This window comes from Tyto alba, unplaced genomic scaffold, assembly GCF_018691265.1.
Source record: "Tyto alba isolate M040663 unplaced genomic scaffold, T.alba_DEE_v4.0 Super-Scaffold_8, whole genome shotgun sequence".
Classification (NCBI taxonomy): domain Eukaryota; kingdom Metazoa; phylum Chordata; class Aves; order Strigiformes; family Tytonidae; genus Tyto; species Tyto alba.
This window is the reverse complement of record NW_024881329.1, coordinates 23876388-23888976: the sequence shown is the minus strand read 5'-3', so window position 1 is coordinate 23888976 and position 12589 is coordinate 23876388. Positions and strand designations below refer to the sequence as shown.

Below are 12589 nucleotides of genomic sequence, written 5' to 3'. Positions count from 1 at the left end.
GGGCGAGGGCTCTGGGCTCCCTTCGCGGGGACACGGGGTGAACTGAGGGGTGGCGAGGAGGATTTATCTCCAAAATGCAGCAGGAGCAAGGTCCTCCCCAGCCCTGCAAGATAATTTAGAGCTGGTCCTTGGCTCATTTTGGACGAAACGGGGGAAAACTCTTTGAAGCCGCGACGCATTGGGCTTTGAACTGAGCCGCCCGTTGGGCTCTTGTGAAACAGCCTCGCAACAAATGGTTTAAACACTACAGAAATGCCCCTGCTCCGTCGGGTTTCTTTATTTTTTCACCCCCAAGAGGAAAAAGGGTCACTGAGGAAGAGGATTATCTTACGGCAAATCTTTGCCACCCCTGCGAGTGCCCCCCAGCTGGCACGGGGTGGTTTTTCTGGTGATTTTTCGGCAAAAGCTGAGTTTTGGGGTCCTGGCGGTGCCCGGGGGGGGACCCCCAATCAGCCCTAATTAACACTGTACTGGTGCCCCCCCAGTCCCAGCCCAAACCCCATTCCCAGTCTGAACCCTCACTCCCCATCCCAGTCCCAGCCCTAACCCCAGTTCAAATCCCGGTTCCAGCAGGATTCTTGCCAGCCGACAAAAAAAAAAAAAAAACCAAACCACAACCCAAAAAACCAACACGTGACGTCACCCAACCCGACCTTTAACTCGCCCCACGCGCGCGCCCCTCGCCACACACCCCCGCAGTGGCCACGCCCCCTCCCAAAGTCCCTCCCCCCCTCCCGTGGTAGGGGCGGGGCATGGCCGCGCTCACCCTACCCTGCTGGCTGCACCGCCGAGCGCGCTCGCCCCGCCCCGCCGCCCTCAGGCTGAACCAATAGGAGCTCTGCGCTTCCTTCCCGTCCCGCCCCTCTCGGCGGGCACGTTAGGCTGCGCGGTAGCGCAGAGGGTTTTCCTGTGCCGCCATCTTGGCAGTGGCGGCGAGGAGGGAGGCCGGGGGGGGGGGTGGCGGTTGGGGTCCCCGCGCCGGTCATGGCAGCGACCGCCGCCAACCCGGGTGAGCTGGGGCGCCCGGTCCGCGGGAGGCGTGGGGAAGCTGAGGGGGTGCGGGGGGGACACACCGGGGCTGGCGGGCGGGCCGCGGTGTCCCGCGGGCCTGAGGGGAGCGGCGGGCCGGGCGGGGGGGCTGCTGAGGGAGGCTGGGTCGGAGGGCCGGCCGGGGGGGGCTGAAGGGCTCGCGGAGGAGGGTCGGGGTGAGCTGTCGGAGTTTTGAGGCGGGTCGGGGGTGTCAGCCGGGGCCGGAGGCTTTCGAGGAGCTGGGTTAAGGGGGTTGGATCGGAGGAGGAGCTTCGGGGGGAGTTATCTGGGGGTTGGAGGGTTTGGGGCTGGGTCAGGAGGGGCCTGTGGGTGGGGGACACCCGTGAGAGGTAGTGAGGGAGGCGGTGTGGGGAAAGGGGTGCTGAGGGAGCCAGCTTGGGGTGCCCTGGGAGGGGTTTGCAGAACCAGCGTGGTGGTCAGATGGCAGAAACTTTTAAAGGAGGCGCTTCATTGAGTGGCAGGCTGTCTTGGAAAGCAGGTAAGCTGGAGGTGGAGAAGGAAATGGTGTGCGAGCTTGCCGTGTAGGGGAGGAAGGCGTTCGTGCTCGTCTCTGCTCCCTGAGATTCAACGGTTGGCGTGGGCCCCGCACATGCCTGTGCGCTTGTACCTGGCGCTGAGGTCTGGTTTCCATCATCGGCCTCCCAGGAGGGAAGCAAGCACTAGAGGGGCTCGCTTGCGTTTATTGTCCTTAACTGTTTATGTTGGTTTTAGACCCTTTTTTTGCTGTGTGCTTCATTGAGGTTTTCTTAATTAGCAACAGACACTGTACTGTTTCGAAAAGGATTTTTACAAACGTCCCCTCCATCTCTTTTTAAACTGCTGAGCTGAATAGCTGGTGTATAACCAAGGGTGTGAGTGCCTGTCGGCTGAGAGCAAAATATTCTTTCAACTTTTGCTCTCTCAGGTCGATAACCGATGGGTGACTCTCTCTTTGGAGGAAGCTGGAAGTTGGTGATAGCTGATGCTTGCCAAATAAAATCTAATCTTTTGGGTTTAATCAGATTTCTGGCTAAATTACTCTGAAATTAGTATGTATCTAGAATAATCCAATGTCTGAAGTTGTAATGGATTTAAAACATGGTGACTGAGATCAGAAATTGAGCTTATGTGTTTTCTTGGGGTTGGTCTTTTTTTTTTTTTTTTGGCTTGTGGTTTCTGACTATTCTTGCTTGTGGCTTGAGGCTGGCAAGGTCTTGGGTCATGTGACATGTTCAGGTTTATCAAGGACTATTCAATGTAACTTCTAAAAGATTTTTTTTTTTCATTCTTACGATATAGGAAGCTTTTGTGGCTTTAAATATTGAGAAAACATGTTGGGTTATTTGTCTGTGGTGATTCTGAGGCGAGGGTGTAGAACTGGTGTCTGGAAATACGTGGTTGTGGTTTTGCATAATGATCTGAAATTCTTCAGCAATCAGAAGTTAGAGATGGCGTGTTAGAGAAACCAAAAACTCCGGATTCAGCCAAAATGTATCTAAAATGGAAACTGTCGAAGTTGTGATCTTGTTCTGTAGCAAAACAGGCTTTTGGCTCACAGTACTATCCCATGAAACAGGGAGATTATTCCAAGTAGTAAAATCTTAGTCATGTGTATTGGTAGTGTTGTGGGCTTGATCAGGAAGTTCACTACTTCTCCTGCCAGCATAGTGCTACATCAAGGTTTTGCAGTTTGGTGAACAAAGAATGCGTGGCTAAATGTAAAGCAAAAAAAAATGCTGTTGCTTGGGGTGGGAATGGAAAATGTATGTTATGAGCCAGCTCTATAAGAATCCAGTGAGTGAGAAAGGAAGATATCCATGGCTTTAAATTGTCAGTGTATTTCAGAGTGTTTATGTAAGCGTAGTCTTCAGAGTTGCATGATATTGTGCATAATAGGAAAGTTCTGAACAAATTCTCAAGGAAAAGAGAAAGAACTTTCAGCATCTGTGTTTGATATTTCTAACTACGGGCAGACTGACTGACCGATATTAGCTCAGCCCTTTTAAACAGAGGGGGCAAAATACAGCCTACATAAGCATTATAGGCGTGGAGATTATTAGTTTAATACATTACTTGTGAAAATTCTTCTTTAGAAGCTGGGTCCTTTTTTCCTTGATGTTGCAAAACAGAATGCAGGGCTCCATCGAATACTGAACAATACCCCCAGATACGCTGAATGTCCTCCCAGCTTCAGGAGGCCATGGCAGAAGATGGGAAAACTGACCACAAAAATAAGTTGGCATTTATATGTATGTTCAAACTTACTGGAAAAATAAGTTGGAACTTCTTAAGTGTTCAAACTGCAGCTTGTGTTCAGTGTTGTGCCCTCCTGGGCCTTCTGTCCTTCCCCAAAATGTTACACAGGCAAAGCAGGTCGCCTCAGAAACCTGTGAGAGGTGGATAAAGCACTTCTCTGTTTTCATATAAACTTACTGAAAAATAAACCTGCAAAATCGTTCTGTTCCCTCATCCTTCTGAGGGTGAGGTGAGCCACCTCACAGTTCACTGGTATTACTTAAGTGAAAAGGCTTAAATTAGGAAGAATGCTAGATTGAAAGCTTTCAGTTGTGCCAATTTAAGCAAGTTTTATTTGTTAAAATCTCCTGGTTAGGAGTGAAAAGTGAATAGCATCCACTAACTGGGAGGAAATATGAGAAGGGATTCAAAAAAAGAGAAGTGGTTTGCCTTCTATTACTTTACAGGTTTTAATATTAACTTGGATTATTAGGACACTTTTACTGCTGGCTGGGTGAGTATATGATTGATCAGCTTCCCTTCAAACATTTACTTTTATGAATGCGTGATTTCAAACACTGGAGAATGGAAGATGCATTCTTTTCTATGTTTTTTTTCAGTTAATTTCTGTAATGTTTCTTGAAGAAGGTTCCCAAGGGAATGAAAGCGCTGAGCTGGCGTTGCATGGGAAGTTCAGACAACCTAAAAAAATCCCCACCTATTTAAAAAATAATTCTTTTTAGCGTAATCGAGACACTTTGTAAATACAAAGCCATTCAGACCGAAGTCTTATAGTTGGGAGTGAAATGCAAGTGTTTGTTAAGGTAGGACGCTGGTTTATCTCAGCAGCTGTTATCTGCTCACAGACCTGCTCTAAACTTCCTTGGCTTTTTGAGGAGCTCATAATGGTTAAGTTTAAACTGAATCTTGCTGCGCTAAAATGTGCGGGCTGATACTGAGCCTGGTGAACAACCATGTGCTAAAACGCTCTGCAACAGGAGCCACCATTTTTGCTGTGCTTTGTACAATAAAAATACATTTAAGAGCTATGGCAGGCCCATCTCATAAATCACTGTTTTGAATATTTTCGGTGACTTTATTTCTGAAGCTTTTTCACTGTTGAGATGCCAGTACTTGCAACAGAGCCCTTCCCAGGAGAGCTGGGCTGGAAGCCTGGCTCTCGAGTTGACAATCCCTTAGCAATCTTCCAGCCTATTCTATTCTGGGTCGAGCTGTTGGCTGAATTGTGGTTGTGCTTGCAGATTTACATTCAGTTACAAATGAGGATCTGTAATTTCTCTGCACTGCCTCTGCTTTTCTCTTCTGGCCTTAATTAGATTCAACACATGTTAAAGGTAAGCAGGGATTGATTCTGGGCAGGGCTGGGACAGAGACCTGACACAGATACTGCCTGTTGTAGCAGTGACTCTACAAAACCCACCCTGCCCTCTGAGGAAGATTGACTGGGACTGTTGGTGGTACATCTGATTTTTGAAGAAACCACTTTCAGAATGAAAATGAACATTTGTCCTGTTGCTCTCGGCACTGATTGTTTCAAAGGAGTGTATTCATTGCCTCTTGTTATTGTGGAGTAGCATGTTGTTCTCGCCACTTTTGGGTATCAATATGTTGAGTCAGAGCTAAGCATCCTGATACCTGGGAACTGCTAGTCACTGCTTTGAGCAGCTGATCAGCAGCTTTTCCAGTGACCGTAGTTTTAAGTTGTGAAACCGGTGTTTCATAGATTATCAGGTACCAGGCTTTCTGAGAATTGTTTGACTCCATGAGCTGGGTCTTTGGCTCAGGTTGCCTCTGGCTACTCCTATCTTGCCTTTTGCACTTGGTGCTTTCAAGTGCAGCTGTGGTGGGATTGCTGGGAAGTGAGCGCTTTTCTCACAATGGGCATCTGGGCCAGGGGATTTACCGAGCACGTGTGCGCTTGAGACGCCCTCGCCACCCCCAGGCTGTCGTGTACGAAGCCTTTGGAGCTTGCATTGATAGGTTGGGTTCCATCAGTTCCACAATGACCTCGGTGTGATATTGCTATATGGCCCACGTTTGGATTGGGGGGAAAACGGGGGTTTTGAAAGGACGTTTTGTGTTTGTGTGAGTGTCCTAGAAATTCTGACGGGTGAAAAAGCTAGACCTCTTCCCACCCCACGCGCCTCCCTCATGTTCTCCCTATTTTGGGGGTGAGGATGTGGTAAAGAGGCCAGTGGGTCATGTGAAACAGTACTGTAACAATTTAAATGCTCTCCTTCAGCCCGCAGAACAAAATATCACCAGTTTACCTTACCAACTCTCAAGATACTTGTTTTCTTCCGCTTGTGAAAGGGCATGTTGTACCACGAGATGGAAATGTTTCTGAGTAGGAAGCTGAAGCACGAGGTAAAGTTGTTTCACCATGTGGTGCTGCTGGGAGATGCTAGTCCCTGCAGTAGGCTCCTTGGAAAGAGCAAAGGCTCAGATGAGGCCTTTAAAAACAAACAAAGAAGCCCTCCCTCCCCCTCAACCCTATTTAAAAGTTGATTTGCAGAGGAACAGCACAGTGTCACTTCCTTCCCCTGCCCGAAAGCGGAAATTCCTCTCTCCTTAATAAAATGATTATCTGCTGTGCTCCAGAAACTTTATGTCTGTTCACACCATGGTGTTTAAATACATATGTTGAAAAGCCAGAGGCTCCTTGGGAAAAGGAATAAACCTTCTGACCTGGTTTACTTGCACTCGGGGCCATGTTCCGCCAAACAAAGACCTTTGATATCAGCCCTTGGTGCGCCTTGGGACTTCACCTAGAAATAAGGGAAGGGGCACAGAGGTGTCAGAGTGATCCGAAATCAAGAGGAGAGGAGATGGGGAAGGTCTGTGGCTCCAGTGTGGAGGATGGAGTATGAGGAAGGCCAACCTCCATTTATTTTAAGTACATCACATCAGCTGACTTGACTTTATCATGTAGTGACTGATTTCCCAGCAGAGACCATATGTATTCACATATAGAAAACCACTAACCTCAAGTAATCATCTGTCTTTTAAAAATCTTTATTTTCATACCTGATTCTTTGTTCTGTTTTTTTTTTTTCTTGAAACTTCAGAGAAGTGCTCGTGTTTTGTTGCTGTAGTAAGTGTTGAAATTGGGTGTGCTCGCCTATGCTGTTGTTTGGGACTGACTGTTGGCCCCTTCAGCTGCCAAGCATTGAGCTGGATGCTTATTCCATATTTTAGTTACCCCTGGGAACTACCATGGACTGGCAAGGAAAAACTTCTTCAGCAATGCCAGCTGCTTGGAGGAAAACAAGTCAAGCAGTAATATAAGCTAGCAATATTACTGCGGTAAAAGACTTTTTTTTTTTTTTTTTTTAAGAAATACCAGAAGTTTTGGAACATGTTTTTCTGAGAGCCGGAGCTGTTACTGCGAGCCAGCTGCTGCGGTCCAGCCACACCGCAGAGGTGCTTGGGCTGTCGCGCTGCTCCGCTTTTAGCTGCAGGCGAGCCCCTGTCTGACTCTGCTTAGATTAAACTGCTCTTGGACTGAAATCTGACTTCAGGAACTGTAAAAATACCTGCTAAACCCAGATGTATCTATGATGTTGAAAATAGTTGTGTTTTTTTTTTTTTTTTTCCTTTCCTGATGCAGGGAATACAAAAGGCTGTGTTTTGTGTTTGATGAGGTGAGAAGCAACAACGGGCACTGTTGCACAGAAGCCTGCTATGGCATAGCTCTCCTTTCCTTGTCGAGCGATATCCCCGTGGGTTTGGCTAAGCTGAGACTTGACAGCCTCGCAGTTTAAGCCCCGATTTGTTGCCATATTTGTTAAACCTGACTTCAGTTCTTTTCTTTGTCCCACCAGCTCCGGCAGCATTTCATGCATAAGCAGCCCTGTGTGTCTGGGAACACCAGCAACATTTTTTTTTTTGTGTGTCGGGTTTTTGGTCCCCTCCACTTTGATAACACAGAAGTGGTTTGTCTGTCTTTGAGGCGCTCCGTGCGGCTCAGTTTGCAAAGGCTGTGGGTGGAAATTCTCTGATTGGAGCGACTGTTTTGGTTGCAGTCTAGCAGTTGGTTAGCAGAAAACTTAAAAACCCACAACCATTAAAACGAGTACAGAGCTGACTTATTTCAGAAGCACGAAAAAATGCTCTATAACTTGTTTAAAAGCTCTGGTTCTGGTGCAGATCAGACTGTGCTAATGTAGGAGAAGGTTGAACGCAGCTCTCGTGGCGGTGTTATGACATGGCTTCAGTTTAAGCCGTGCTGAACAAGCTTTGAACGCCGACAGAGCCTGTTCTGTGTGCTCCTGAACAACCGGGATTAGGCGAAAGCCCTGCTTGAGGATCGAAGTGAGGCTCAGTGTCTGCTGTCAAACGCTGCTTGCACACATAGTCTCTTGGTTTGCAGGGAACGAGAAATCCCAGGGCGTGTTGGTAGGAGCTGGGAGCTGCTGGTGGAGTGTTTGGGGGGGAGAAGGGGGCATTTGCAGTGCCTGGAGGGGTCAGGGGTTGGGAGCTCAGCCTGCCCACCCAGCCGGGGAAGTGGTTCCGTGTGTGCGTGGCAGCGGGGGGAGCTGAGGCCCTTCGCTTTCATTGTGGAAAAAACCCGTAATGTGTAACAGGCTTGGGCCTGCCATCCAACTTGTGGGCAGCGCACTCAAGTTCTCCAATTAGATGTTTCTTTCTTTCCCGTACATCGTAAAGGGCTTATTTTTCACATTTTGAAGTAGACTTTTTATTTTCCCAAATGTTGTATCTACGTGGAACCTCTGGTGGAAGCAGTACTGCAATATTGTGTGGCCTGGTCTCTGAAGGCTTACCAGTTCCACACTTCTTGAGGGCATTACCTGCCTGTTTCATTGCTTAGAAAGCATTGATAAGGTTTCCTACTGCTTATGCAAGTTTTTTTACATGTAAAACACAAGGCCTTTTTCTCTAAGCAAGCCTGCCATCGTGCCTAATGGAGGTAGTATCAGTTCTTCCCCAAAATGACATTTTTCTGCTCGGGGTGTGTGGCCAGTTGCAGGAGAGCGTAGGCAGAGATTGGTAATCATGTGTGTGGTGCTCACAGGTTGATACCACCGAGGAATCAAAATGACTGTCTGAAAGATCATGGTTTGCAAGGTGCCTTACAAGTGTCTTGGTTAATTCTTTGTCTCTTAGATCGGGAAATCAGCCCTTTCCAAGAGGCAGCATTAACATTGTTAGGCGAACTTGCAACTCTTCTCCTCCCTTTCTGCGTATTCCTGCAGCTAGCATATGAGAATGGGTTCAGCCCCTACCCACGATCACATCAGGCTCCTCCTCTGTCTAAAAAGGAGACCACATCTTTTAGTTTAGTGATCTAAGCTTTTGAGCTTATGAAAACAGCATGTGCTCAAAGCTTGAAATGAGCCCTTAGTGCAGGCTCTGGAGAGGCGGTAGATGAAAGGACTAGAAGCACACATTGCACAAAATCTTTCCACAGATGCTGAAATGCAGTTGCTTTTAATGGGAGCTATATGTGGAGAATACTCCACCCTCTGAAATAGAGGGAAATTTAACGTAATACTGGTTTCTTCTACTGTCTTGTTTAGAAATGGCATCAGATGTTTCCTCGCTGGGTGCAGCCGTCGGCTCTGGGAACCCTGGACCGGGTGCACAAGCTGGAGGAGCCATTGTTCAGAGACCCAGCAAGAGGCGTCCTGGGTGAGTGGGTGCTCTGTGTGCCTGCGGTTTTTACGTTTTTGGGGAAGGTGTGTGTGTGTGAAGTGTGTTTTTGAGGAAGCATGGTTCTCTTGAAAGAGCGGTCAGCCTTGTGATGAGGAAACTTGTCTACTTCTAAGCAAAGAAGTTCCCTGGTTCCCTCAGGTGTGTGGTATCCGGTCCCTTTACTTTGCAGTGGTATGCTTTATGCCAATTATACCCATTAAAGCCAGGTTCTGTGATCCATATAGAAAGAGGGGATTGGAAAGTTAAGCTGCACCTCACAGGACAGGGTTGTTCACCAAGGATTGAGAGTGAAACCCGGGCCACTGAAGCAGCAAGACAAGACAGTTGCTGTGAGAGAGACAGAGGGACAGAGAATGTGAATGTTGGGGCCTGACTGGAACCTTTGCAACTCTGCCCTCTCTGGGAGAGGGTGGGGGGAAGCCACACTGTGCTTGTGGTAGGCTTTTTGTTTGCTAAGAATGCCTTTGCAAATTAAAAGGATATTGAGTGGCTGCTCTTAAATTCCTGGCACAAGAAATTTCCTCTTAATTTTCAAGGTAATTAAAATCTCTCCCTGTCCCCCACCCCCTAGTCACTCAAACTTTCCTTCACTTCCATTTGCTGATGCTCCCACTCCCCTGCAACTCCTCCCACGCTGTCTGCTACTTGTTCCTCACACTTCATTTACAAACACACACGCTGCTGTGCTGCATCTACACGCCAGTTTTCCATCCTGAAAGGAAATGCAGTGAAAAGCCTTTCCTCTGTCCTCCCACATACACTTGTTAGAAGTGTTTTTTTGACCCTGTTACAGCAAACACAGTGATGCTGTCTGCTGTTGAACCAAGGACACTTAACCACACAGGTCACCAGACTGAACTTTAACTCTTGAAGTATTTTGCCCTCTTTTTTCTTTTTTAAATGCAACCAATCCAAGCTTTTGAGTTGGGAGTGCTCTGTTTTTAGACTGATGATCAGTCCCTTGAGCAGTGAGGAGCAGTTATGGCAGCCTGCTGGGCTCCAGATTGCTGCTGCGAGATCCAGAGCTTTTGGCGCAGGAGGTTGCGGTGCAGTGGGTGTTCCAAGTGGGCTTTCTGTCTTTTGAACTGATTCCTTGTCCTGTTTCTGATAGACGTGTAAAGGAAACCTCCTTGTAAACTTTGTAAGTTGTTTCACATCAGCCCCTCGGCTTACTTGAAATTTTGCTTTCAGGAATCATCTGCCTCCCTGTAGGCACAGGTGGAGAAGCAACCTGTAAAGGAGAAACCACTTGGTTAATAATTATCTTCTTGCTTCTGTTTTTCAGGCTTGATTTTGATGATGATGGAGAAGGGAACAGTAAATTCCTCAGGTGAGGGAGAACATTGCGCCCACAAATTTCTGTTGTGTGGTCTAGGTGTGTCTCTGCGTTCCCCCTCTTGTGGCTTTTCCTCTGTGACAGTGCAGAGGGAAGCGGGGTCTGAAGGAGGTGGTGCCCCACTTCCTCACACTCCCCCCTTTCTCCTGTCAGCAGTATTCCTCCATCTTTGCAGCTGATGCCAAAGCAAAGCTGCTGCGCACATGGGGTCTGTGAGTCTGGAGAAGGGACTGTGGCTGGGAGGGGATCCCGTTACTCCTTTGGATGCCATCTCCATCTGGAGCCTCCCTGGTAGGCCCCGTAGCGAGGCGAGGTCAGCTGAAGTGAGCCTCGCCAGCCCTGGGTTGGGGCGGTGTTGCAGAACTCCGTGATGATGTCACTGTGTTCGATACCAGCATCTCAAAAGATTAAATAGTTTCCATGAATGCTTCCATCAGTCCGTCGGTTGTTCCAGCGCAGCATTACGGGAGCACTGCTGCTGGCCAAGCCTCTGCTGATTGTAGAGAAAAATCTTCTGCCAAATAGCTTATCGACACAGCAGTGAGATGCTGAGCTTTTGTTAGTGCCTCAGACACGTGTTCCTTAATTCTCATCTGTTGTAAGGATGCTTCAATTACAGAGACATCCTTACTCCCAAGGAGTTGGCAAGGCTGCAAGTATCTCCTCTCATGATCCATATGGAACGCAGAAGAGTTGGAATAGTTCATGTCACTTATTTGTAGTCTTGCTCCATGGTTTAGGACTGTTCAAATCTAACGATGCTGGAAGTCCATACGTTACAGTCTTTTAAAGATGACTCTGGAATGGCTGCGAGATGATAATGAGCCTGATTTGCCTACTGAGATCCTTTGGATGAGGGTCTTGATTTGGGCTCATTGTATCTTCACAGTGTAATTTAACCTATTCCTTTGTGTGTGATTGTGCTTAAATTACTGAGTGTGGTACCACTGTCCTTGATATGAATGTGATGTGGAAAACGTCTCCAAGGTGGTAAATATCATTAAACTGCACTCTTTTAACCAGACAAATGAAGAGTATGGCTCTGGATTACCTGCACACAGCAGAGTTTACCTTTTTAACACCAGACCTTTTTTGCATGATTTACTAAACCTAGTTCTTCTCTCGGTGTCTTTGGGAAAGAAATAAGTGTAAATGCTTTAAGAACTCTTCATCTTCTCCCCCTTCTCCTAGATGCGATGATGATCCGATGCCAAATGATAAAGAGAGATTTGCCAGGTAAGAATCTGCTGTGATGCAGTTTTTGAAGCTTTTAATGCCAAACCACCTTAGTGGAAGAGAGATCCTGCAGCAGCACCCTTCTAACTAGCGGTTAGATTTTCTCTCTTTGAAGGAAGGTGCACCAAAGGATCCAGACATTTTCCTTGATGTTTCATGGACCAGTTTGTTATGAATGTGATGAAATTATGTTCCTCTCTTTCAACATTTCTTTCAGCTGTTGCCTTGGGCTCTCATTCTTTTCTCCTGCACAAGAAACTTGCAGAGATACAAGTTTCATGTTGAGTTCAAGTTTTACTTGAACAGGGTTTCCTGGCAAGTGTCGTGGTTTGTGTGTTTTGTGAGGGAGTTAGGCAGAAGCTTTCTTGATAAACGGGGGATTTCCTAGAGAACAGAGTGTACAGTAACATTATAGGAAATACTTTACTTGTTGGTGTCTGAAAGTAGCTCTGTACCATCTAGTACTGGGACTGACCTCATGGTATTTTTACAGCTCATGGTTTTATTTTGTGTCGATGTGAAACGTTTTTGCCAAACATTGCCTCAAAAATGTTTTTTGAGGTTCTTCTGCGTATATTCTGAGTGCTGTAGGTTCTAGGGTGTCCCCTCAGTGCAAAGGCACATCCTGCCCTGACTTGCTAAGAGATAAAATAAGCAAATACAGAATAATGGCCAAGACACTATGCTTAGAGGCTTGTCTTAAGGAGGGGCCTGACTTCAGAAATTCCTGAAATTGGAGTAAAAATTCAAGTGATTGAGGACATTGGGGAAAGGACAGCCTGGCATGTTGTGTCAAGGAGCCCGAGGGTCAGCAGGGCAGATCGTGTTGCAGACTGAGCCAGGGACAGTGCTGGGTGCAGGGCCCTTTCCCTGTGCTTTCACTGAGGTCACGCGCTGAAACGAGCGGTCTGGAAACGCTTTGCAAAATGTCCATTCTGTAATGTTTCCACCAGAGCTTTAGACCTGTGTCAGAGTCTCAATGCAGAGAGGCAAAAAAAATTGCAAAGCCAAAATTTTGGGTCACCGTCACACTGTTATCTGCCGAAGGGCTAGCAG

At 47.2% G+C, this 12589-nt stretch overlaps 1 protein-coding gene across 9 annotated transcripts in view; it reads left to right on the top strand.

Moving 5' to 3' along the window:
• LOC104361268 (aryl hydrocarbon receptor nuclear translocator) overlaps positions 1-12589 on the top strand; it is a 31349-nt gene that overhangs the window by 3883 nt on the left and 14877 nt on the right. For 5 of the 9 annotated variants that reach the window (XM_032984512.2, XM_032984471.2, XM_032984482.2 and 2 more), the window contains exons 1-4: positions 1456-1528; positions 8826-8937; positions 10247-10291; positions 11489-11533. In XM_032984512.2, the coding sequence (XP_032840403.2) occupies positions 1471-1528; positions 8826-8937; positions 10247-10291; positions 11489-11533 (260 nt within the window). In that variant the 5' untranslated portion in view covers positions 1456-1470. Of the gene's footprint in view, positions 1-882; positions 1010-1455; positions 1529-8825; positions 8938-10246; positions 10292-11488; positions 11534-12589 lie in introns of those variants that run through there. The other 4 variants (XM_032984520.2, XM_032984501.2, XM_032984464.2 and 1 more) reach the window with 2 other exon arrangements.